The 27,407-nt window shown below is 41.6% G+C and overlaps 1 protein-coding gene across 3 annotated transcripts in view; it reads left to right on the forward strand.

Annotated features, from left to right (window-relative positions):
• Positions 1 to 471: 471 nt before the first annotated feature.
• Positions 472 to 27,407, forward strand: part of LOC109869270 (sodium- and chloride-dependent taurine transporter) — a 38,434-nt gene continuing 11,498 nt past the window's right edge. Inside the window, exons 1-9 of one of the 3 annotated variants that reach the window (XM_020459282.2) lie at positions 472 to 747; positions 11,329 to 11,558; positions 11,800 to 11,934; positions 15,333 to 15,567; positions 17,123 to 17,255; positions 21,561 to 21,695; positions 23,479 to 23,582; positions 23,727 to 23,851; positions 25,542 to 25,654. In XM_020459282.2, coding sequence (XP_020314871.1) covers positions 11,330 to 11,558; positions 11,800 to 11,934; positions 15,333 to 15,567; positions 17,123 to 17,255; positions 21,561 to 21,695; positions 23,479 to 23,582; positions 23,727 to 23,851; positions 25,542 to 25,654 — 1,209 coding nt within the window. In that variant the 5' untranslated portion in view covers positions 472 to 747; position 11,329. Of the gene's footprint in view, positions 784 to 7,103; positions 7,398 to 11,328; positions 11,559 to 11,799; positions 11,935 to 15,332; positions 15,568 to 17,122; positions 17,256 to 21,560; positions 21,696 to 23,478; positions 23,583 to 23,726; positions 23,852 to 25,541; positions 25,655 to 27,407 lie in introns of those variants that run through there. The other 2 variants (XM_020459283.2, XM_020459281.2) reach the window with 2 other exon arrangements.

Consider the following 27,407-nt stretch of genomic DNA (forward strand, 5'->3'; position numbering starts at 1 on the left):
TGTTCCCCTTACCCCCTGGCTAGTGTGTCCCACAAAGCTCCGCCATGCCAACACGTGGTCTTGCCATCTGTTTGGGTAAGGTTGGTTGTCTGTCAGCATTGGATTAGTCTACTAAAGTGCAATGAACCAATATGCACTGAGCTGAACAAACATACAAAGTTGTGTTTTCATATTAGGCTACCTTGAAAAATGGGCTAGGCCTGATGTTCTTAGGTTGTGCAATACTGAAGACACATGTGATGGAACTTACATTCAGGACCCTTTTTCCTATCATCAACAAGGTCCTTGCTTATGTTTTAGGTATTATTTTTCATGGCTATGTGGGTTATAGTTATTGTAATGTTTCACTGGTTACCAAGCCTGTGATGAAAACGCCACAGCAGTCCCTCATGTCCTTTGTCCTTTCCATTCCTTTCTTGGCTGAGTTTGTGAGTCCGCATGCGTGCCTTGCTTTGAGACTTGATCGAGCCAGATGAGGTGAGAGCGCCGAGCGATTCAAATTAGCGGGAACCTGTCACTTTAAGAATAAACTCTCCTGTTGCATGGGGAAGCTGGTGATTTTCCACTCAAACTCATATTAAACGCGCACCCGCTCTCAGAAACAAAGGTCAGAGAGAGAGAGAGAGAGAGAGAGAGAGAGAGAGAGAGAGAACTCGTGTAATTCATTTCCGATGCAATTGTTTTATTGAGCACTCACAGCACAACACAAGTTTAAGGGACAACTCGAGCTATAAAATTACCTGGCAGGTAATTAAGCATCATCTTTACCCATCAGAGAGATAAGTAATAGCAAGATTGTTGTTTCTATGTTCTTAATGTATAGGCTAATATTCACATTATTTTCATGATATAAGTCATATTATGATTTATATTATCTGAATAGAGCAGCCAATGTATGTTCTGTAACAATTTCTCAAGGTTTTGGACTGAAATATACATGTTGTTCTTTGATGTTTTCAGATATAAAAATAAGTGTCCTCTTGGGAATCTCTCTCCCTGCTTGATAATGTTTTATTTGAAGTGATGCTAATAATTGCTGTGTGTATAAAACCTAATTATGTGGTGCGTGTGTCTGTGAGCGCACATGATGTGTAGGCTAAAAACACCATAGCTTGGACATCAACACAAGGGAGCCTTATATTGCTTTTGGACGTCAAACTATTTAATTAAAGCCAATGTTTTTAGGTATATTTGATTTGTCATAAAATTATGACAAAATGCAACATTAAAGTATAGGGATATTTTGGTTGCCATTGCCTTTGTGAGTGCGCTTCCGCGTTTAAAATACTATAAATTAATAGGCGATATTTCCTACACAATAGCATTGCTTTTTTATAATGCGATGCATTCTAAGAGGTCAACTTTTGGGGTTTGGGTGGATGTATTGCCTTCAAGCCTTCGCACTCCTTTACGATGTTACTGTCTGTCTCTCCCACGTGTGCCTTCTTAATCTAACCTAGTCTATATTCGATGGATTGGTTTTGTCAAAGTGGAACGATGATGAGGACTGTTATTTGAAAGACGATGCTGTTGGTGAATTAGTTGTGACGGTTTAAGATGGTTTTAATACCCATTAACAGGTTGTACATTTTAACCCACTTATTTTGTCTTTACTCTGCCAGACAGAGTCGCAACTCCCGACAGAGAAACAGGCATTGATTGAGATTGAGGCGTGTCCTTTTTGGTACCGTATTTTTTAGGAACAACAATGTTGTAGTTTGCCATCCGTTGATGAGAATGGATCGACTCTCGCCCTCCATTGGCTTTTGTTCGACTTTAAAGAGGTGACGTTTTATGAATCAGATAATGACATTTCAAATTTGCTGCTCCTTTTGGATAAATACTTATTGATGTGTTGGTTTTTGAGACACTGACACAATAGGCTGTAGTAGGCTAGTCTACAAACTAATGTGTCATAAAGATGAAGATGGCTTGTGTTTTTCAAGAGTGGATTATGAAACTAAGCATTGCTCTATTTCCTAACCATTGTCTTGGGTCAGTAGCCAAGCATACACTTACAGTGATGCTGCAAATATGTTGCTTTCTCACAGAAGCCTGTTTCCAAAGAATCAAAGGATCATGTGAAATCAATAGATATGTGCATTTTATTTTCATTGTATAACTGCATATTACCATTTTGATTCTTCATCTCATATGGTCTTCATTATATGATCAATCATTATATCTACCCTTTTAATTTTTTTACTCAAATGGGCCCTTGTTGAAGAAGACATCAAAAGGGGTAACTGTATTGATATTTCTGTCATATGAATGTGTAATACACTGCAGCTATACTGATGTGTGCACCTTATTACTGATCCAGTATGCAGTATTCCACACCTATCAAAATAACAGTGCCATGGGGTCAAGCATCAGGCTACATTATCCCACATCTCTGTTATCTGACATACAGTGCATTTGTAATTTATTCAGACCCCTTGACTTTTTCCATATTTTGTTACGTTACAGCCTTATTCTAAAAATTGATTTTCCTCATCAATCTACACACAATACCCCCATAATGACAAAGCAAAAACAGGTTTTTAGAAATGTACATAAATATCACATTTACATAAGTATTCAGACCCTTTACGCAGTACTTTGTTGAAGCACCTTTTGACAACGATTACAGCCTTGAGTCTTCTTGGGTTTGACGCTACAATACATGGGTATTTGGGGAGTTTCTCCCATTCTTCTCTGCAGATCCCCTCAAGGTCTGTCAGGTTGGATGGGGAGTGTCGCTGCACAGCTATTTTCAGATCTCTCCAGAGATGTTCGATTGGGTTCAAGTCTGGGCTCTGGCTGGGCCACTCAACTGCATTCAGAGACTTGTACCGAAGCCACTCCTGCATTGTCTTGGCTGCGTGCTTAGGGTCGTTGTCCAGTTGGAAGGTGATCCTTTGCCCCAGTCTGAGGTCCTGAGCGCTCCAAAGCAGGTTTTTATCAAGGATCTCTCTGTACTTTAGTCCGTTCATCTTTCCCTCTATCCTGACTAGTCTCCCAGTACCTGCCACTGGAAAACATCCCCACAGCATGATGCTGCCACCACCATGCTTCACCGTAGGGATGGTGCCAGGTTTCCTCCAGAGGTGACGCTTGGCATTCAGGCCAATCTTGGTTTCATCAGACAAGAGAATCTTACCTCTCGGAGCTCTACGGACAATTCCTTCAACCTCATGGCTTGGTTTTGCTCTGACATGCACTGTCAACTGTTGGACTTTATATAGACAGGTGTGTGCCTTTCCAAATCATGACCAATCAATTGCATTTACCACAGGTGGACTCAAATCAAGTTGTAGAAACATCTCAAGGATGATCATTGGAAACAGGATGCACCTGAGCTCAATTTCGAGTCTCATAGCAAAGGGTCTGAATACTTATGTAAATAAGGTATTTCTGTTTTTCTATTTTTAATGCATTTGCAAAAAAAAAAATCTGTTTTGTCATTATGGAGTATTGTGTGTAGATTGATGAGAAAAAACAGTATTTAATACATTTTAAAACAAGGCTAAATGTAACAAAATTTGGGAAAAGTCAAGGGGTCCGAATACTTTCCGAATGCGCTGTAGCTCTCCCTCCTGATATGTAAAATGGACATTTGTTATTGGATTACCCCTTTAATGTATTCCATTTGCTTAAATACAAATGTTGTGCAAGACAAAACCCCAGTTGTTTCCAATGGGAAAGAGAGAGCTGGTTTGGGATGCTTGGCTGTTATTTGATGAATGTTTCTCTTTAAAAAAAAATCATGCTACACGGTAACATCCTGTCATGTTGATATAGAGGGTCCGCCCTCACAGATGAACTTGATTGGAACTTTATCTGCTGAATGTAAAGAGTAAAAACACAACCTCCCCTTGGACTGTTGTCTCCAGGCAAGCTGCGTCGGTTAAATTTGATCTTTTTAGAGCCATCCCAGAATTCGAAGCCAGGACAAGCATTCCAACTCTATAAATCTATTATATTACATAATAACGATTGTGTGCGGTCCACTGTATATCCAAATAAGGGTGGTATGAGGTGGTGTGAGTAGAAATTATAGAAGCAAAGCTACAAGTGAGCCTACATATTAATTGGTTTGGACAACGTTTAATACTCCACTCTATTAAGTAATTGAGGAATGGTTTGGCTGTTATAAAACATGCAGACAAGGCTTCTTTTTTTTTCAACCATGCCCAGTGCATGAGGGGCGCATGATTTGTCATAAACAGAAGATATACCTTTGACTAAAGGTCTTATCAAATCATTTTATATTTTACAGTCTTTGATTCTGTCTTTAATGCTTCAGTCTCAGAAGATAATGTCAACAGTCTAAGAACACAATGCAGTGGAATAAAGTAAAATAAACAAAAATCCTTCATCCTCTAATGATATCAAGAAAAGTTAAGGGTCTGCAGTTTCATATAAAAATGTCGCTTGACTTTACATTGACTGACCATTTAAAGCAACTGTATGAAACGAGCTCTGTCACACTCCTACTCCCCTGTTGTCTGCCAATTTGTAACGGAACACAAGACAAATCTCAAGGAAACTCATTCACAGTATAACTTTGGTTTCTTTAACCTCTCTGGGATATGTGGGACGGTAGCCTCCCACCTCGTCAGCAGCCAGTGAAATTGCGGGGCGCCAAATTCAAAACAACAGAAATCCCATAATTAAAATTCCTCAAACATACAAGTATTTTACACCGTTTTAAAGATAAACTTGTTGTAAATCCAGCCACAGTGTCCGATTTCAAAAAGGCTTTACGACGAAAGCACACCAAATGATTATGTTAGGTCAGTAAATAGTCACAGAAAAACACAGCCATTTTTCCAGCCAAAGAGAGGAGTTACAAAAAGCAGAAATACAGATAAAATGTATCACTAACCTTTGATGATCTTCATGAGATGACACTCATAGGACTTCATATTACACATTACATATATGTTTTGTTCGATAAAGTTCATATTTATATCCAAAAATCTCAGTTGACATTGGCGCGTTATGTTCAGTAGTTCCAAAACATCCGGTGAGAGCCACATCAATTTACAGAAATGCTCATAATCAACATTGATAAAAGATACAATAGTTATGCATGGAATTTTAGATCCACTTCTCCTTAATGCAACTGCTGTGTCAGATTTTTTTTTAACTTTGCGGAAAAAGCACACCATGCAATAATCTGAGTACAGTGCTCAGACAACAAAACAAGCCATACAGATACCTGCCATGTTGTGTAGTCAACAGAAGTCAGAAATAGCATTATAATATTCACTTACCTTTGATGATCTTCATCAGAATGCACTCCCATGAATCCAAGTTCCACAATAAATGTTTGATTTGTTCGATATAGTCCATTTATGTCCAAATATCTCCTTTTTGTTCATGCGTTTAGTACACAATACAAACACACGAGGCGCGGGCAAGTCCAGGCGAAAGTTCAGACGAAAAGTCATATTACAGTTCGTAGAAACATGTCAAACGAAGTATAGAATCAATCTTTAGGATGTTTTTATCATAAATATTCAATCATGTTTCAACCGGAGAATTCCTTTATCTGTAGAAATGAAATGCAACGCAGCTAACTCTCACGTGAGTGCGTGTGATCAGCTCATGGCACTCTGCCAGAGCTCTGCCACACCTGGCTCATTCAGCTCTCATTAGCCCCCACTTCACAGTAGAAGCCTCAAACAATGTTCGAAAGACTGTTGACATCTAGTGGAAGCCTTAGGAAGTGCAATATGACCCCATAGACACTGTATATTCGATAGGCAATGATTTGAAAAACTACAAACCTCAGATTTCCCACTTCCTGGTTGGATTTCTTCTCAGGTTTTTGCCTGCCATATGAGTTCTGTTATACTCACAGACATCATTCAAACAGTTTTAGAAACTTCAGAGTGTTTTCTATCCAAATCTACTAATATGCATATATTAGCAACTGGGCCTGAGTAGCAGGCAGTTTATTCTGGGCACTTTATTCATCTAAGCTACTCAATACTGCCCCCCAGTCCTTAAGAAGTTAACATTATGTAACAGAAAGTTGCTTTGCACTATGCAAAATTATGTGAGTTGTTGTATTTTTCCAGAAGTGGCAAGGATATTTGTAGTCTGGAAATATCATCTGAAGTAACTACTTCTGTGTCTATGTGTTAGTGTGTTAGTGTGTGTGTGTGTGTGTGTGTGTGTGTGTGTGTGTGTGTGTGTGTGTGTGTGTGTGTGTGTGTGTGTGTGTGTGTGTGTGTGTGTGTGTGTGTGTGTGTGTGTGTGTGCGCGTGTGTAAAAGCCTGCCAATAGCCAAGCCCTGTCTTCTGTCAAAAGGATTGCGCAAATCCTGTAGTCAAGTTTAACACTGTTTTTTAATTACCGTGCCAGATATTGTACACGTGAGATCCTTTATGAGTATATTATGGTGTCTAAACAGAACAGGGAAGAATACAGGAACCATCACCTTATTAGGTGTTGTTATAGAGTGTGCTGTACCTGGTTTACGTTTCAGAGATAACCTGGCACACGTCATGTCAAAATGGAGCAGAAGGCTCCCAAATACACCACAGAGAATCTTCCCTGATTATATCCTGCCCCCAATTTTAAGAAAACTATATTTATATTCACAAACAGTTCCCATAGAGATATTTGAAAGTCTTTGCTGTGATGTGAAATGACACAGTCATAAGCAGTTATAATAGGACATGTCCCACATTTCCAATGCTATGTGGAAGTGGGACATTAAAACAGTAATACATGAAAACTTAGCATGGTCAGCCAAGCCAGTCATCAGTCCCTTCCTTCAGTCCCTGTCCAGCCACCACCCCTTACTCACATAATGTTTTAAGAGGGCTTCTTTCTCCTGCCTGGAAGCTGTCCCATGAGGCTTGATTTCCTCTGCATGCTCATGGCCTACTACTCTGCTCCCTCCCTCCCTCCCTCCCTCCCTCCCTCCCTCCCTCCCTCCCTCCCTCCCTCCCTCCCTCCCTCCCTCCCTCCCTCCCTCCCTCCCTCCCTCCCTCCCTCCCTCCCTCCCTCCCTCCCTCCCTCCCTCCCTCCCTCCCTCCCTCCCTCCCTCCCTCTTCCTATCCTATCATCTGTTTCAGTTACATGAATAAGAGGTGCCTGTGACACATGCAGGGCAAAGCATTCAGCCCCAGTCCCTCACTGTGTGTGTGTGTTGTGAGGGGGGTGTTGTAAGTGGGAAGTGGAAATTTACAGTCCCGAATCAGTATCTGGAGAGTTGGTCCGCGACTGCGAGGCTGTGCCCAATCTCCACATAGGATTTAATTGTCTTTAGCTGAGGGCGGGACTCGCTGTCAGCTTCAGTTCTTGTGAGCAGTGTTGGCATAAAGACATTCAGTACAGAGGAATGGTGACAGCTGAGAGAGAAGCATACTACATATATCCACAGCCATGAAGGAAATGTAAGTCTTTTGGAATTACTCAACTGAAATAATAACATAGCCTTATCTAAATCTTTATGTCATGTGATTATTAAGTTCTGTTTTGGGATGCTTTTTGTTTATTAATCTGAATGGACAATTTCATGTAAGTACTTAGAAACCCTCGAATTAGCACATTTTAAACGGCTTTGTTAATGCTTTGTTTGAGTGTGAAAAGGGGGAGCTACTTCACAAAGACTAAGGATTGCATTCAGTCCTTTATTTCCATTTGCCTTTTATCTTTTGCAATGCATGTTTGTTACAGAATCTTTCTTTATGTTTGATTGAATGCTAAGTTGGTGATGTGTCTAATGCCATGTTTTCAGATAATGGCGGTGTGATGTTTTAGAAGGGTTTGAGAATGTCTGGTCAAGGGTGTCTGGGTGAGTCATGTGGCAGAACCCACGGAAGGTATGCCTTAAGTCTGACGGCAGACAGCCTCCCAGCACCCAGCAGGTGAAAGCACATAGAGCAAGAGAGTGATAGAGGGATAGAGAGAGGAAGAAAAATAGAGTGCGTGAGAGCTGATACGGTTATGTAATGAGGTTTGAGAGTGGAAAGCAATTCAAGTTGACTTGTCATGCATAACAGAGACAGAGAGAACCTGGAAAATGACAGCGGAATGAGCAGAGCGATGGAGAGGACCTTAACTGGACCTTGATTTAGTAATGAGGGGCTGTGTGGTTGTAGCTCAAACAGCCATTTAAAGGGCAATTTCACATTTTGACAACTTCATATTCAGCACCACCCCAACATCAATTTATGTGGAAATGTTGCGTTTGTCGTAAAAAAAGATAGAGGAAGATAAGTGTTTCCAGTGACATCATCAGTGTGCATCGTGTGATTGTTTACCAATTATGAGTAGGCATTGCCCACTAATTGTCTACTAATTAGTTGATGATGTCATTGGAGACACTAATCTGCATATCTTTTTTAATACAAAACTTAGAAATGATCCACTTTCACATACGTTGATGTTGGGGTGGTGCTGGAGATTATGAATATGAAGTTAAAATGAAATGTCCCTTTTAATAATTTAATGAACTGATATTAGATATATAGATAGATATTTGAGACTGCATAACAAGTTAACTTTTTTATCAGACTCTGAAAAACAGAAGCACAGAGCGGTCACTGGTCAATGAGTGCAGCTTTGCATTAGATTTTCACAATATGGTATTTGTCTGTGAGTAGCTACAATGTGTGTTCTATTTCTTAGTCTGCCTGTACAGTGGCTACAGGATGTAACTTTCTGGAGTGCTAGTCACACGACAAGATGAATGAAGATACCTTATGTTTTAAAGATCTATGGCTGCCTTTCAACTGAGAGTAGTTTGGATAGATTGTTCTGTAAACTGGTAATACATGTATGTATTTGAAAAGCAAAAGCAAAAATTATAACCACAAATGGTACTAAGTGTTAAGTGGCAAGTCCATGCGCTCGTGTAGGTTTGAAAGTTAAAAAGTCTTTAATGTATGGGCTGATATTATTAAAATACACCAATGCGTATAGGCTTACATTACATCAGGGTGTCTGACAATAGTATGTATTGTTGAAAGATCCAACTATAAATCAACTTTGAATTATACTGTTACTTTCAGAGGCTTAAAAAGAAATGTTTACTTATTGGAGAAAGATTTGTTCTCTAGCTATTGTTCTGTGAGTCTTTTGGAAACCAAGCACCTAGTCGACTGACTCGTAAGCTTTTGTGAGGCACACAATCTTCAATGACAGATTTCCATTGGAGCCAGCGAGAGTAGAGGGGAAGCCTTTAATGTTCTCCGTTTCTGTGTTTCTGCCAACTGCATTTCAGTCTGAGCCTGCCTCAAAAGGACAGGAAACCTTACTCTGTTACACTGGTATTATCAGACTTACAATTAATCAGAGCTGCTTTTTTCATTCTTCCTGTTTTATACGACACCATTCATTGTATTCCTGCAGGAAGCTTAAATCCATTTGTGTCTTACCATGTCCAAGGAATTTCTCCTGCCCTGCCATGCTTTGATTGTTTTGCAGCCCTTTGGCACAGGCAGGGAAACGGGATACCTGAGACAGTAATTCCAAATCCTGTCTTTCTTGGAAAGGCTGTTTACAGTATAAACATTCAGTGAACTTAAGCTGTGGGATCTTCCAGAACCCGTCCAAGCTTTCAGAATGGACACGGATACAGAAACGGCCTTCAGAAAGTATTCACACCCCTTGAATTTTCCACATTTTGATGTGTTACAGCCTGAATTTAAAATGGATGCGCAATACCCCACAATATCAAAGTAGAAATATGTTTTTAGAAATGTTTACAAATGACAAAAAAATGAAAAGCTGAAATGTCCTGAGCCAATAATTATTTAACCACTTTCTTATGGCAAGGCTTAATACGTTTGGTGCGGCAGGTAGCCTAGTGATTAGAGCATTGGATCAGTAACCGAAAGGATGCTGATTCAAATCCCCAAGCTGACAAGGTAAAAATCTGCCCCTGAACAAGGCAGTTAACCCATTGTTCCCCAAGTGGCTGTCATTGTAAATAATAATTTGTTCATTTTGTAAAAATGTGCTTACCAAGTCTCATAATAAGTTGCATTAACGGCGTTTAATATGATTTTTTTAATGACTACCTAATCTCTGTACCCTACACATACAATTATCTGTAAGGTCCCTCAGTCGAGCAGTGAATTTCAAACACAGATTCAACCACAAAGACCAGGGAGGTTTTCCAACGCCTCGCAAAGAAGGGCACCTATTGGTAGATGGGTAAAAAAAAGCACACATTGAATATCCCTTGGTGCATGGTGTGGTTATTAATTACACTCTGTACGGTATCAATACACCCAGTCACTACAAAGATACAGGAATCCTTCTTAACTCAGTTGCTGGAAAGGAAGGAAACTACTCAGGGATTTCACCTTGTGGTAAATGGTGACTTTTAAACAGTTACAGAGTTTAATGGCTGTGATAGGAGAACAGTGAGGATGGATTGTGGGAAGGGTAGGCTGTTGCTTCTCCTTGTATTTGTGTTCTTCATGTATTGTTCGAGCTGCAGTACCAGCAGACCTGTGTGTTTGAGTGGTACTTAAAATACTATTTCTGTGTATTTGAGTATTTTCAAATACACAACCAAAAATAAGTACTTTTATTTGAGTATTTTAATGGTTATTTGTAAAATAGTGTGCCAAATGTTATTTGGCAGTATGTTCAATGCTTATTTCAAATACCGTTTTCAAATACCTGGGTTAAATGCATGGGAGTGTATTTGAGTCAGTGTAAATTCGTTTTTCATATACTTTCCAAGTGTATTTCCAAATATATTAAAATATTAAACTACTTTTCAAATAAAATATATCTGAATACTTACTTTGAAAGTATGTGAAAGCAATTGAGCTATTTGACATATTATTTGAACACAGGTCTGATTACCAGGACATGTCTCAATATGATGTCCCTGGTTAATGAATGGATACAAAATTATACATAATCAAGATTTCTTATATTATGCACATAGAAATTATATTTGTACAGTGCAAGTGAAGAGATTATTCAACCCAGAGAGATTTGCAATGCAAGATGGAATGTATATCTAATGTGGAGTAAATAAAAGAGAACTGTGGCGAGGAGGAAGCGATACAGTAACTCCTGTAGCAGTTCTCATTGCAGGCTCTATACTGACACATAGCTGTATCACTGTATCACGCCATGGCTGACGATACAGCACGTGAGAGACCCTCATCTTGCTAATGCGACGTCCTATCTCTGCCTTATCCGGCTCACGTCTCTCTCTCTTCCTGTTCATCTCTCTCTCTCTCTCTCTCTCTCTCTCTCTCTCTCTCTCTCTCTCTCTCTCTCTCTCTCTCTCTCTCTCTCACTTTCTCTAATTCTCTCTTTCCTTGTCCTTGTCCTCTCTCCTCTCAACCTCTATAGCATGGCACAGAAAGAGAAACTCCAATGTCTGAAGGATTTCCACAAAGACACGCTGAAGCCTTCGCCAGGGAAGAGCCCAGGCACGCGGCCGGAGGACGAGGCAGAGGGCAAGCCCATCCAGAGGGAGAAGTGGGCCAGCAAGCTAGACTTTATCTTGTCCGTGGCCGGAGGCTTTGTTGGTTTAGGGAACGTGTGGCGCTTCCCGTACCTCTGCTATAAGAATGGTGGAGGTAGGCATTCAAATGAACATGGGCCCTTTCTCCATACAGACAGGTCTTAAAGTTGGGGATCACTCAAGTTTGATAATAGTTTTCAGGAACCTATAAAAAAAACTCAAGTCGGAGACTGCAATTACAGGATTTTGATTTGTTTGTGAAATGGCTGTGGGTGAGCACATACTGTAGACCCTGACATTTGTAGGCTAACTGTCTGTTCCCTTTCCCTCTCTCTCTCTTCCTCTCCTCCACCCAGGTGCGTTTCTCATCCCCTACACCATCTTCCTGTTTGGTGGAGGCCTGCCGGTGTTCTTCCTGGAGGTGGCTCTGGGCCAGTATACCTCTGAGGGAGGCATCACCTGCTGGGAAAAACTCTGCCCCATCTTCACTGGTGAGTCACTACACTGCTTCCCATTATCCTAATACCATTCTCCACTATTGCCATTAAGGCCGGTCGTCATCCGGGAAAGTAGGCAGGGAAAGGAGGTTGTGTAAGCCTTCTTGGACATGTACTGTAGGTGGTAACGTCAGCGACTGACAGAGGGATTAGCGAAGAGCCTAAACACAGTTTCCATTAGCGTTGCTCAGGCGAGGCGCCAAACCTGCTTAGTGCCTTGACCCATTCCAGAAAAAAATCCCTACTGAAAATAATGATGTTACCAGACCTTGATCTAGCCTCGATGTTATTCACGTCCTGCTTTAAAATAAACGTATTCCAGTGACAACTACTGCAGTAGTTCTGTTTTTCTGACTGCTCTTACGAAACTCCCTAGCAGCGTCCAACAGCACTGATTGTGCTGTTGGTCTGTGGGTTGCTAGACTCAGTACACAGACATTGAGTTCTGCTGAGGTCTCCCTCCCTGTGTTCTGATGGGTAATTGGACCATAGTTACTTCACATATGGATGTGCTTCAGCCAACTTTCTCTGACTGTGTTTTTGACATGCATAAGGATTTAGCTAAAGCACACAGTTCTGCTGATCTACGAACAGGTTAGTTGAGGATTGCCTCATTTGCATTGGAGCCTAGAGTGGACATAATCAAACACCAAACATTGAACACTCTAAAAGGCGCTGCATGGTCAATCCGATGTCTTCATTGGCCGTGCAGCATTTACGGTGATACTGCCTCTGCAGAAGTCAGGGCATTCATACTTCTTGCGCTTCGCGGAGCAGAGCTGTTGTGAAGGGAGTTGTCAAGGAAGTGAGTTTGTGTTTATACAGGACCTCCCGCCCCCACCTACCGTCAACCAATCATGTCAATGAGGAGGTATACAGAGTTATACGGAGCCTTCAGTATTGTTACAACATTTGGGAGGCACACAGCGATGTAGTACGGAGCTCAATTTGGCCTCTGCTTGCCTCTGGAGGCTCCACAATTGCCACACCCTCCGCAATTGCACACCCTCCATACGGAGCCTTCGACCACATCGGATCAAGCATAAATTGGCTTTTAGACTGGCCTATTTTTTTGTAATTGTGGCAGCTATGTACATACATGCACACGCACATGTATTTTCAGCCTTGGTTGTGTAAAGTAGTGCTGAGTTCTGTGTTACCATGGCAACAGAGAAGGTTAGAGCGAGTTGCCTAGCAATGGGATCTGCCCCAAAATGATAAATATCTCATGCAGTGGATCAGCAAAGAAACACATTTTTTTTTCATGAAATGATGGACGGTGTAGATCTTGGCAGCAGGGGGCCACCTGTTTTGTTTGTCAGCACCACGGCTATGTTATCGGATATTACTGTGGCATGATGTCGTTATTACAGTCCTGGCGTCATGGTTTGGCAATGTAACGTATCTCCTTATCAGTCAGGGTCCTGCCATAGGTTTACACTGTGATATGCTACTGGCAGACCAGTTCTAACATGTAGACCAGTAGGTAGAGAAACAGTTCCCAGCCATAAACGGCTATTCCATGAAGCCAGGAGCGGCAGGTAGAAACAGACAGCTGAAGACTGGGTGTGCAGCCAATCGTCAGCATCTGTTGATGAGCTTGAATAATCAAGGAGTGCTGAGGCAGCTGCCTAATTGACTGGCAGGTTGTGTGAACTGGCACACTCATGCACGTGTGCATGCACACACACACACACTCACTTGCGCACACACACATACACTCACACGTGCGCACACACACGCACATGCTTGCTTACCCACATATAGACTAGAGAGTGACAGATGCCCACAGGTGGCCTATAGGCCGGCTGCCATTGTCCCTCTTAGTGTTTTATCACACCGTCAGAAGGCCTGCCCTGCCTCACCCACCACACACACAACCCTGACTGGCGGAGGTAACGCCACTTTACAAATAGATCAGAGGAGTGGAAGTCTACAGGGGATTTCTGCGACTAAAGTCATTATTACCAGAGTTAGTATACTCAAGCCAGGGAAACATCCTCTCTTTGAAATAGGAGTGTTGAGTTGTGAACATCCGAGTCAGTGGATTGGTTTCTAATGATTTTATAGACATAAATGCAGTCAAATGGCACTAGGTCAGTGCTGTTCACTGAAGTGCTTCAGCTCCAATGTTGGCTTTACTTAGTTTAGTGTGCAAGAGGATTCAGTGACACATATAGAAGCCCCTATGGCACTGTCCTGCTACAGTAAAATGCATTGAAGGGTTTGATTCCAATATACGATAAACGGCAATTGAAATTAATGGTCCTTTTTCTGTGTATCAATTATGGTTGTTATCATACTTTCAAAACATTTGCTTTAGAATATATATTTTTTTGCATTACACAATATCCGACACTCTTGTTTCATACGAAAACGTGTTATATCCAGAGCCGTGTTTAGAGAGCAGGGACATTGGTGTTTCTGCATTATGATGTATTTACATGACACTACAACATTTTATGGCAGCCATGTTAGCACGCCATTAACATTACGCAAGGAATTGTGAAGAAAGAAAATGCTATGTAGCCTAACTGAATGTCTAGAATTATTTTTAAAATGCAAAAAGTTAGCCCAACTCTCTAAATATATGGCTCTGGCTAAATCCACTGTCCAGATGTGCTGAACCTTCCAAACTGTTTTTACTGCTGAGCAATTTGGCAAATCATTATCATTATATTTGTCTGTTCAGTCGTAAGTTATTATATGATACTATTATATGTACATTATTATGAAGTGTATATAATCAAACTCAAAATCTTCCCTTGATTTATCCTAACGAAACAAACCTGTAAAAACCCTGTAAAATTGTTCCAAAAGTTGCTTAAATGTCCAAAAAGAAAACATCCTTTCCATACACTGTTCCCTCTCTGGATACAATACATTGGATATGAGATAGGGTATTTGCGTAATATAGTTTAAACAAATGAATTATTTTAAAACGTGTTTATTTATGTATGGATACTTTATTACATGAGGAGGGCGGCAGGTAGCCTGCCGGTTTAGAGCTTTGGGTCAGTAACCAAATGGTTGCTGGATCAAATCCCTGAGCTGACAAGGTAAAAATCTGTCATTCTTCCCCTGAGCAAGGTAGTTAACCCACTGTTCCCCTGGTGCTGATGATGTGGATGTTGATTAAGGCAGCCACCTGCAACTCTCTGATTCAGAGAGGTTGGGTTAAATGCAGAAGATGCATTCAGTTGTACAACTGACTAGGTATCCTCTTTTCCCTAATTGTTTAAACCCCCATTTTCATGGTGATTTCATCATGGCTGTAACTTATTCCAAGAACACTAGTTCTCTGTTTACTCTCAAGCTTCTGCACTGGTTTACTGATATAACAAAGAATCAATCCAGTATTGGTTATAATTAATCATTTCTCTTCTCTGTAGGTATTGGCTATGCCTCTATCGTGATCGTCTCTCTCCTGAACATCTACTACATAGTGATTCTAGCCTGGGGACTCTACTACCTATTCCAGTGCTTTCAACCGGAGCTGCCCTGGGCCAAATGCAATCAGCCGTGGAACACAGACCGGTGTGTGGAGGACACAGTCCGCAAGAACAAGACCTTGATGCTGGCTGCCAATATCACCAACTTCACCTCCCCCGTCACTGAGTTCTGGGAGTGAGTACTCACTGTCTGACAGCTGGGTTGACTCTGTACTGACAGACAAACACAAACGCATGCACACACACGTGCACACACACACACACACACACACACGCACACACCCACACACACCCACACACACACACACACACACACACACACAAACACACACACACACCTTTCATGCATACACATGCACGTGAACACAGACAGGTTTACAATGCCAAAAACAAACTCAAATATAAGCAGTGCAGATACTGTGCCTCTTCCTTGTTTGCTGTAAACTTATGTTTGAATGGGCAACATTTCCAAGAAATCCCCGCTCTATCATGAGGTTCATTCTATCTTTAAATTGGATAATTTCACTGTACTATATTTGGATCAAGGGGTATTATCCTTTTCCTTTCCTCTTAAAAGTCCTGCCAAAATTGTATCCCCTTGGGAACCCACAACTACTTAACTTCAAATCACAATATAGGTTAAGATGATGCTTATTAACATTTGGCCAACACAAAATCCAGCATAGATGACATCTACTTTCTACCAGTCATATATGGGGAAGCAGGTAGCCTAGTGGTTAGAGTGTTGGACTTGTAACCAGAAGGTTGCCAGATCAAATCCCTGAGCTGACAAGGTAAAAATCTGTCATTCTTCTCCTGAACAAGGCAGTTAACCCACTGTTTCTAGGCCGTCATTGAAAATAAGAATTTGTTCTTCACTGACTTGCCTAGTTAAATTTAAAAATTATTTACTGAGTGTACAAAACATTAAGAACACCTGCTCATTCCATGACATAGACTGACCAGGTGAATGCAATAATCCCTTATTGACTTCATTTTTTAAATCCTCTTCAATCAGTGTAGATGAAGGGGAGGAAACAGGTTAAGCCTTGAGACTATTGAGACATGGATTGTGTATATGTGCCATTCAGAGGGTGAAAGGGCAAGACAAAATATTGAAGTGCCTTTGAACGGAGTATGGTAGTCTCACCGGTTTAGGTCAAGAACTGCAACGTGGCTGGGTTTGAATTCTCAACAGTTTCCCGTGTGTATCAATAATAGTCCACCACCCAAAGGACATCCAGCCAACTTGACACAACTATGGGAAGCATTGGCGTCAACATGGGCCAGCATCCTTGTGGAACACTTTTCGTCACCTTGTACACTCCATGCCCCGACGTATTGAGGCTGTTCCACAGAAATCGAACACATAGAATGAAAATAACATTCTGTCATATTCTTTTAAAATTGTCTCACGGCACAGTTCATTCAGGTCCAGGGTGAGCTAGAGCAGAGGAGGGTTGGTGAAAACTAGACCTCACAGACACACTATTACAGTCACATCATGTGGATGTTTGCTTTTCACTGCTGTGATGTAACCTCTGTTGGCATAAAACCTTGGAAAGGACCCACATGAATTATGACATGTCACACTTGCCCTACTTTTTAAAATGTTTTTATAGAGTGGAAAATGTACTGTACTGTATCGTTCAGGGGTCTACATAAGCCTACAGTTCTGTCCCATCAGAACAGTCAATAACCTGGATGCTGTCTGCCCCCTCTCTGCTAAGACGCAATGTGCTGAGCATCTCCTCTGGAATTGATGACATCGGGCCACTGAAGTGGGACCTAGCCCTGTGTCTCCTGGCAGTGTGGATTGTCTGCTTCTTCTGCATTTGGAAGGGAGTCAAGTCCACTGGGAAGGTGAGTAGTAGCACGATGTGGTTGTTATCAGGCTTGTTTGTAGTCTCTTAAAAGGTGTGTTTACAGATGTCGGATCTTAATTTGGTCAACACTGTTGCAGGACAACTTTACTACAAAAAATGTATCAACCCCTACAAAAATGTCCATTAATTATAATCCACATAATATTTCACATTTCCTGTTGCTGCAGAATTATTTTCCTGGTGCAAACTGGCTCAAGTTAGTATCCTACATATGTATGTATACACCCAAAAAAGGGAATTACTTAATATGTATTGTCTGCTCACACAAATCTAACAAGTAATCTAACAATTTCCCAACAACTACCTAATACACACAAATCTAAAGTGAATGAGAATCTGTACATATAAATATATGGATGAGCGATGGCCAAGCGGCATAGGCAAGGTGCAAAATGGTATAAAATACAGTCTTGCCTATGCCGTTCGGCCATCGCTCATCCATATATTTATATGTACATATTTTCATTCACCCCTTTAGATTTGTGTGTATTAGGTAGTTGGTGGTGAATTGTTAGATTTGTGTGTAGTAGGTAGTTGTTGGGAATTGTTAGATATTACTTGTTAGATATTACTGCACTGTTGGAACTAGAGGCACAAGCATTTCGCTACACTCGCATTAACATCTGCTAACCATGTGTATGTGACCAATACAATTTGATTTGATTTAATGCTGGATATGCAATTGTAAACCTTATTAAAGTGGCATTATTTAAAGTGGAATTGTTTAAAGTGACTAGTGATCCATTTATTAAAGTGTCCAGTGATTGGGTCTGAATGTAGGCAGCAGCCTCTCTGAGTTAGGGATTGCTGTTTAGCACTCTGATGGCCTTGAGATAGAAGCTGTTTTCAGTCTCTCAGTCCCAGCTTTGATGCACCTGTACTGACCTCGCCTTCTGGATGGTAGCGGTGTAAACAGGCAGTGGCTCAGGTGGTTGTTGTCCTTGATGATCTTTTTGGCCTTCCTTTGACATCGGGTGCTGTAGGTGTCATGGATGTGTTGTGCAGTCTGCACCCCCCTCTGGAGAGCCGTGCGGTTGAGGGCGGTGCAGTTGCCGTACCAGGCTGTGATATAGCCCAACAGGATAATCTCGATTGTGCATCTGTAAAAGTTTATCAGGTTTTTGGGTGACGAGCCAAATTTCTTCAGCCTCCTGAGGTTGAGAAGGCGCTGTTGTACCTTCTTCACCTCACTGTCTGTGTGGGTGGACCATTTCAGTTTGTCTGTGATGTGTACTCAGAGGAACTTAAAACTTTCCACCTTCTCCACTGCTGTCCCTTCGATGTGCATAGGAGGGTGCTCCCTCTGCTGTTTCCTGAAGTCCACGATCTCCTTTGTTTTGTTGACGTTGAGTTAGAGGTTGTTTTCCTGACACCACACTCCGAGTGCCCTCACCTCCTCTGTGTAGGCTGTCTTGTCGTTGTTCGTAATCAAGCCCACTACTGTTGTGTTGTCTGCAAACTTGATGATTGAGTTGGAGGTGTGCATGGCCACGTAGTTATGGGTGAACAGGGAGTACAGGAGGGGCCTGAGCAAGTACCCTTGTGGGGCCCCAGTGTTGAGGGTCAGCAAAGTGGAGATGTTGTTTCCTACCTTCACCACCTGGGGGCGGCCCATTAGAAAGTCCAGGACCCAATTGCACAGGGCGGTGTTGAGACCCAGGGCCTCCAGCTTGATGAGCTTGGAGGGTAGTATGGTGTTGAATGCTGAGCTGTAGTCAATGATTAGCATTCTTACATAGGCATTCCTCTTGTCCAGATGGGATAGGGAACTGTGCAGTGTGATGGAGATTGTGTCGTCTGTGGACCTGTTGGGGTGGTATGCAAACTGAAGTGGGTCTAGGGTGACCATTAAGGTGGAGGTGATATGATCCTTGATTAGTCTCTCAAAGCACTTCATGATGACAGAAGTGAGTGCTACAGGACGGTAGTAATTTAGTTCAGTTATCTTTGCCTTCTTGGGTACAGGAACAATGGTGGACATCTTGAAGCATGTGGGGACAGCAGACTGGGATAGGGAGCAATTGAATATGTCCATAAACACACCAGCCAGCTGGTCTGCACATGCTCTGAGGACGCAGCTAGCGATGCCGTCTGGGCCAGCAGCCTTGCGAGGGTTAACACGTTTAAATGTTTTACTCACGTCGGCCGCGGAGAAGGAGGGTGGGGGCGCAGTCCTTGTTAGCGGGCCGCGACGGTGTCACTGTATTATCCTCAAAGCGGGCAAAGGTGTTTAGTTTGTCTGGAAGCATGGCGTCGGTGTCCATGACGTGGCTGGTTTTCTTTTTGTAGTCCGTGATTTCCTGTAGACCCTGCCACATACGTCTCACATACGTGTCTGCACCGTTGAATTGCGACTCCACTTTGTCCCTGTACCTGCATTTCGCTCTTTTGATTGCCTTGCAGAGGGAATAACTACACTGCTTATATTCAGCCATATTCCCAGACCTCTTTCAATGGTTAAATAAGGTGGTCCGCACTTTCAGTTTTGTGCAAATGCTGCCATCCATGCACGGTGTCTGGTTATGGTAGGTTTTAATAGTCACAGTGGGTACAACATCTCCAATGCACTTCTTTCTAAACTCACTCACCGAGCCAGCATGTAGACCGATGTTGTTTTCTGAGGCTGACCGGAGCGTGGATTCCGATTGGTCAGACCAGCGGTGAATGGTTCTAGTCACTGGTACATCTTGATTGATTTGCCGAAGGGGAGGGATTTGTATGCATCGCGGAAGTTAGAGTAGCAGTGGTCGAGTGTATTACCCCCGCGTGTAGTGAAATCAATATGCTGATAGAATTTAGGTAGCCTTGTTCTCAAATTTGCTTTGTTAAAATCCCTAGCTACAATAAATGCAATCTCAGGATATATGGTTTCCAGTTTACATAGAGTCTAGTGAAGTTCCTTGAGGGCCGTCTTGGTGTCTGCTTGAGGGGGAATGTATACAGCTGTGACGATAACTGATGACAATTCTCTTGGGAGGTAATATGGCCGGCATTTGATTGTAAGGAATTCTAGGTTGGGTGAGCAGAAGGACTTGAGTTCCTGTATGCCTTTATGGTTACACCATGAGTTGTTAGTCATGAAGCATACACCCCCGCCCTTCCGCTTCCCAGAGAGGTGTTTATCTCTGTCTGCGGGATGCATGGAGAGGCACGGTGGCTGAACCGATTCCGACAACATATCCAGAGAGAGCCATGTTTCCGTGAAACAGAGAATGTTACAATCTTTGATGTCTTTCTGGAAGGCAACACTTGCTTGAATTTCATCTACCTTGTTGTCAAGAGACTGGACATTGGCGAATAGTATACTTGGGAGTGGTGGGCGATGTGCACGTCTACGGAGCCTGACTAGGAGGTCGCTCCGTCTGCCCCTTCTGTGGCGCTGTTGTTTTGGGTCGGCTTCTGGGGTTAGACCCATTGTCCTGAGTGGTGGTCCAAATAGAGGATCCTCTTCGGGAAAGTCGTATTCCTGGTCGTAATGTTGGTAAGTTGATGTCGCTCTTACATTCAATAGTTCTTCCCAGCTATATGTAATAAGACTTAAGATTTCCTGGGGTAACAATGTAAGAAATAATACATAAAAAAACGAAATACTGGGTAGTTTCCTAAGGACTCGAAGCGAGGCAACCATCTCTGTCGGCGCCATCTTGAATTGTTCATTACCATATCTTAACAAGGGAGTGGCTTAAATCTACACTGTAAAAGGCTGCCATTATTACCATGTAATACATATTCTTATCACCACACACCTAGAGCAAACACAGAGCTCTACAGGTCACCAGGTTATGTTATGGAGGCCACTACTTATATGACGGCAGCTGTTACTTCAGTTAAAAGGCTATTGTAAAGTATATATCCATGCACTCACTCCAGCTTCCCACCCGACCTGAAAACACCTCACACAATGCCACCCACAACAGTCAACTATCTTTGTGCAGTTGTGTCCTTCTGTATATTCCATGCTCCCTTTCCTATTTGTTTAAACCAATTATTTCCTAGCAAAAAACATTCCATTCTGTAAAATGGCCAACTGCGCCACCTTTTATATTTTGAAACCTTGGCCTCAGTTGATGGGCTATCTCTGGAGCCCTAAGGAATTAACCATTGACACAGGATCAGATATTTCTTCATCCCTTTAAGAATTGGGGATATGGTAATCGAATCCTAGATGTAGGATGTAGTTGGGGGTAACTTCTACCTCAAGCATCCTCTCCAAGTTCCATTATGTTATGAAACCTTAAATCAGCTAATAAATCTATAATTGCCTCTTATCTGTTTTCTCTAGGTGGTGTATATCACAGCAACTTTCCCTTTCGTCATGCTTATTGTGCTGTTGGTGCGTGGAGTGACTCTGCCAGGGGCGTCTGAAGGGATCAAATTCTATCTCTACCCCAACCTGACCCGCCTACAGGACCCAGAGGTAGGAGCCATAACTCTTACCCAAACCCTCACCCCCACCCCTCTACCCATCTTCCCTGTCTCTGTGCAATCCCCTCCGCCTGCCCCCAATGACATGACTGCACATATCCCCTTTCAGCATCAATGCATATCTGTTTACTTACACGTCTATCAGGGCCTCTCACTGACATCTCTACATCATAAAGTAATCTGGACTGCGGAAAAGGAACCGGTACACAGCCTTGGTTAGGGCTGGTTATTAGTGACATTATAATCAATGAGAGAACATGTGCTCGCTCACAATGCAAGACTCGCTAGAACTCTCCAACCATCCAGGTTTATGACATACACCACCTGACTCGTCGAACATCTCATTCAAAAAACATGGGCATTAATGTGGAGTTGGTCCCCCCTTTGCTGCTCTAACAACCTCCTCTCCTTTGGGAAGGCTTTCCACTAGATGTTGGAACATTGCTGTGGGGACTTGCTTCCATTCAGCCACAAGAGCATTAGTGAGGTCAGGCACTGATGTTGGGTGATTAGGCCTGGCTCGCAGTCGGCGTTCCAATTCATCCCAGTCAAGGTCTTCCACACCGATCTTGACAAACCATTTCTGTGTGGACCTCGCTTTGTGCACGGGGGAATTGTCATGCTGAAACAGGAAAGGGCCTTCCCAAAACTGTTGCCATAAAGTTGGAAGCACAGAATCATCTAGAATTCCATTGTATGCTGTGGTGTTAAGATTTCTCTTCACTGGAACTAAGTGGCCTTGAAATCAGCCCCAGACCATTATTCCTCCTCCACCAAACTTTACAGTAGGAATTATGCATTCAGGCAGGTGGCGTTCTCCTGGCATCCTCCAAACCCAGATTCGTCCATCGAACTGCCAGATGGTGAAGCGTGATTCATCAGTCCAGTCCAATGGCGGCGAGCTTTACACCACTCTAGCCGAAGCTTGGCATTGCGCATGGTGATCTTAGACTTGTGTGCGGCTGCTCGGCCATGAAAAAACAGCTGACCTTGATTCCAGAGGCAGTTTGGAATTCGGTAGTGAGTGTTGCATCGAGGACAGACGATAATTACGCGCTTCGACACTTAGAGGTTCAGTTAGTTCTGTGAGATTTTGTGGCCCATAACTTTGCGGGTGAGTCGTTGTTGTTCCTAGACATTTCCACTTCACAATAACAAAGTTGACCAGGGTAGCTCTTGAAGGGCAGAAATTTGATAACTGACTTGTTGGAAAGGTGGCATCCTATGACGGTGCTACGTTGAAAGTCACTGAGCTCTTCAGTAAGGTCATTCTACTGACAATGTTTGTCTATGGAGATTGCATGGTTTTGTGCTCGATTTTATACACCTGTCAGCAACAGTTATGGCTGAAATAGCTAAATCTACTAATTAGAAGGGGTGTCCACATACTTTTGTGTATGTAATTCAATTAGCTCACTGCTGGAGTTAAGATGTTGAGTTTTGATGGAAATGTTCCTTTTTATCCCCCAATTTTGAGAGTGCACTGAAGAGCAATTCAGTGCCTCAATTTGATTTGAGCTCGCAACATGTTTAATCAAGTAGTTATGTAGTAGTTATGTAACTAAGCTTCAGTAGCTTAGTTACTTGTACGTTTGATCAGACGCAGAAGGAAAAGGTCATAGTAAAATGCCTTAATTGCCAAATCTCATTGCTTATTAGGTTAATCTAACCCAATTATGTCCCAACAAAGATGAAAAGGGTTGCTGGCCATGTGACCAGAAGTGTATGATGAATGGCGAACTGAGCCGCCTGCTATCATGTTGTTGTTGTCTCAGGTGTGGATCGACGCAGGAACCCAGATATTCTTCTCCTACGCCATCTGTCTGGGGGCTATGACGTCACTAGGGAGCTACAACAAGTACAAATACAACTGCTACAGGTGAGCTTCATTGTCATGGTGACGGGGGACTGCTGTAGTAGTAGAGAGAGCAACTCGTGTCAAAGGCGGTTGCGTAAGAAAAAAATGGGAACTTCGGTTCCGTCTGTGTAAATTAACATCCTCCATGACATATGTGTGACATAGGGACTGTTTGCTGCTGGGAGGCCTGAACAGCGGTACCAGTTTTGTGTCTGGCTTCGCAATATTTTCCGTCCTGGGCTTCATGGCACAAGAGCAAGGGGTGGACATTGCCGATGTGGCAGAGTCAGGTATGAGGGTCAAAGGTCAACGGTGAACGTAGTAGTGATGGTGGGCACTGCTAACGAACAAAACAGATGATTGGAAAGGTTTTTTAAAACGATTTAGGCAAAAAGACACCCAGATTTGAATGAGGGAAAAAACTCAAATGCGCCATTTGAAAAGATAAGTTTTGGAAACGACAATGCTGAAATGTAGAGGTATCGGCAATTGGACACTCCTTGAATAAAGGCCTGAAAGAAACAGAATTGTTGCTTTTTCTATGCTGTGTTTTCCACAGCGAATTTGGCTCTGGTTGAGCACTGTGCCGTGTGTCTGAGCTACCATGTAAAGCTGGGTTAAATAAAGAGCCACTCTATAAAACCACACTCATAATCACAGCTATACTCTACCATTCACAGTCACCTGGGCTCAAAGGCACCAGGTGCACCAATGTTCCACTCTAGGGTTTATAATCTATTTACAATATTTATGTTTATTTAAAAGATCATTACATCTTATGGTGAGGGGTCATCCATAAGTTTGGAAAGTGTGGATTGAATTTATTTAATTAAGAAATTGTTTACAGTCACTATAATGTGCAATAAGCCAAAATAAAATAAGACAATTCTGTTCCAATTAAATTGTTATCATTTATGTTGGGTAATACAGTAGACTGCTCGCAACCAGTGAAATAGTTGTGGAAAATGACAGTGCCAAGTATTGTTATGTAACTGTAATGTTAAGTACTGTACTGCAGTGAGCTGTGGATCCCTGAGGTGGCTTTAACTAAGCGGTTCTGTTTCTGCCCACCTTGATATTGTATTTTATGTGGATTCCGAAGGAGATGCATCTTCTTTCAGCATGCTCGCTCTGTCCAGTTCAGTGTTGCTATTGTTCCTTCCTTGACAACAACCTGGTTCAGAGAGAAACTGTTTCCATGTACTTTAACTTGAATTAGTAAGAGGAGATAATTATATTGTACTGTGACTGTTATAGCTGTGTCTGCTGTGTTTGTCAATTGGAATGATTGAAAATCCATGTCTGATTGTTTTTTTATTGTTGCAATAATTCATGCATATTTATTGGAAAAGGATTAACTTGAAAAATAGGTCTTATTTTCTTAAGGTTACAGTAAATTATTGTGGATAACAGTAAATAATGACAAATGTGAGGTCTAACTAAAGCTGTGCAATACTTTATTGTGTTGGATGGACTTGCAAGAGTTAATGATATATAGTTGGTTGAGTTCAGTTTCCTGTCTGTTTGTATATGTTCAAGTGCCTTTCAGAATCCTGTTGAATTAGCTTATGCTTTTGAGCAAATCGCTATCTGCTTTGTCAGTATTTGTTTAGCAAGTTAACTAATGCAGGATGCTAGAGTCACACAGCATATGAATGGTAGCAGATACTTAGTGGATAGTTCCTCAACCTATCCAGTCCTTACAGAACAGAAACACATAGCATATACCAAAGGTTTATCACTTAGTCTCTTCCAGTACTGTAACATTAGCATTCCAGATACTTTGAATGTCTTTAGTTTAATGTTTTTATCCCCCCTCATACCGTCCAAGCTCAAATTAGATGGGTTGGTTAATTCTCTTCCCTCTCTTTCTCCCCTTCACCCCCTTCCCCTCCCCTCTCCTCTTCCCCTCCTCCCCCCTTCCCCCTTCCCCTCTCGTTCCCCCTTCTCCCCGCTTCCCCTCTCTTCTCCTCCTTCTAGGTCCTGGCCTGGCCTTCATTGCCTACCCTAAGGCTGTGTCCATGATGCCCTATCCCACGTTCTGGGCCATCCTATTCTTCATCATGCTTCTGCTACTGGGCCTCGACAGTCAGGTCAGTACTAAACCAATAGCTAGCATACATTACTATTGCTAGTGGTACGTACCACAGTGCGTGACAGTACATGTCCCTAGATATAAGGACCTTGTAACAATGTATATCTACACTGTAATTACAATACGTTGTTAGTGTATCTACACTGCAATTACAATATGTTGTTAGTGTATCTACATGTGCAATTACAATATGTTAGTATATCTACACTGTAATTACAATATGTTGTTAGTGTATCTACACTGTAATTACAATACATTAGTATATCTACACTGTAATTACAATACGTTGTTAGTGTATCTACACTGTAATTACAATATGTTGTTAGTGTATCTACACTGCAATTACAATATGTTGTTAGTGCATCTACATGTGTAATTACAATATGTGGTTCGTGTATCTACACTGTAATTACAATAAGTTGTCAGTGTATCTACACTGCAATTACAATATGTTGTTAGTGTATCTACACTGTAATTACAATACATTAGTATATCTACACTGTAATTACAATATGTTAGTATATCTACACTGTAATTACAATACGTTGTTAGTGTATCTACACTGTAATTACAATATGTTAGTATATCTACACTGTAATTACAATATGTTGTTAGTGTATCTACACTGTAATTACAATATGTTGTTAGTGTATCTACACTGTAATTACAATATGTTAGTATATCTTATATCTTATATCGTGCTTATACACCTGCATTGCTTGCTGTTTGGGGTTTTAGGCTGGGTTTCTGTACAGCACTTTGAGATATCAGCTGATGTACGAAGGGCTATATAAATAAATTTGATTTGATTTGATTTGATATCTACACTGTAATTACAATACCTTGTTAGTGTATCTACACTGTAATTACAATATGTTAGTATATCTACACTGTAATTACAATATGTTGTTAGTGTATCTACATGTGCAATTATAATATGTTGTTAGTGTATCTACACTGTAATTACAATATGTTGTTAGTGTATCTACATGTGCAATTACAATATGTTGTTAGTGTATCTACACTGCAATTACAATATGTGGTTAGTGTATCTACACTGTAATTACAATATGTTAGTATATCTACACTGTAATTACAATATGTTAGTATAACTACACTGTAATTACAATATGTGGTTAGTGTATCTACACTGTAATTACAATATAGTGTATCTACACTGTATTTACAATATAGTGTATCCACACTGTAATTACAATATGTCATTAGAGTATCTACACTGTAATTACAGTATGTTGTTAGTCTATTTAAACTCTAATTACAATAGGCCTATGTATTTACAGTACCATGTAAATATATAGGAAGTAGGTACACATACAGATGTGTAATGTGGTATCTTTTCGATTGGTATAGTTCCTTTGAGTACCCAGTACAGTAGACAGTTGTGCTCCAAATGGAGCACAGGGCTGCAGTCAGGTCAGACATGGGTATAAAAGAGATCAACATCAACGACCCCTGGTTTCAAATAACTTCCAGACAAGAAAGGCGACCCAACACGTTTCACAGCAGGCAGTATTTTTAACCAGTGTTTTCCCAGAGTGGACTCCACTGTTAAAAACAGCTGTTACATCTTGAAGGCTTGAACGCAAATAGTAAACAGTTTTTGTAAAAGTGTGTGAAATTAAATTAATCTCTGAACGCATAGTAATTTAGTAGGTAGAACCAAACAATCTAGTCCTATAGCCTTCCTTTGAGGTGTCCCTGCAGCCCAGAGTCCCGGGGCGTTGATTAAG

Source organism: Oncorhynchus kisutch, linkage group LG24 (genome assembly GCF_002021735.2).
Source record: "Oncorhynchus kisutch isolate 150728-3 linkage group LG24, Okis_V2, whole genome shotgun sequence".
NCBI classification, from domain to species: domain Eukaryota; kingdom Metazoa; phylum Chordata; class Actinopteri; order Salmoniformes; family Salmonidae; genus Oncorhynchus; species Oncorhynchus kisutch.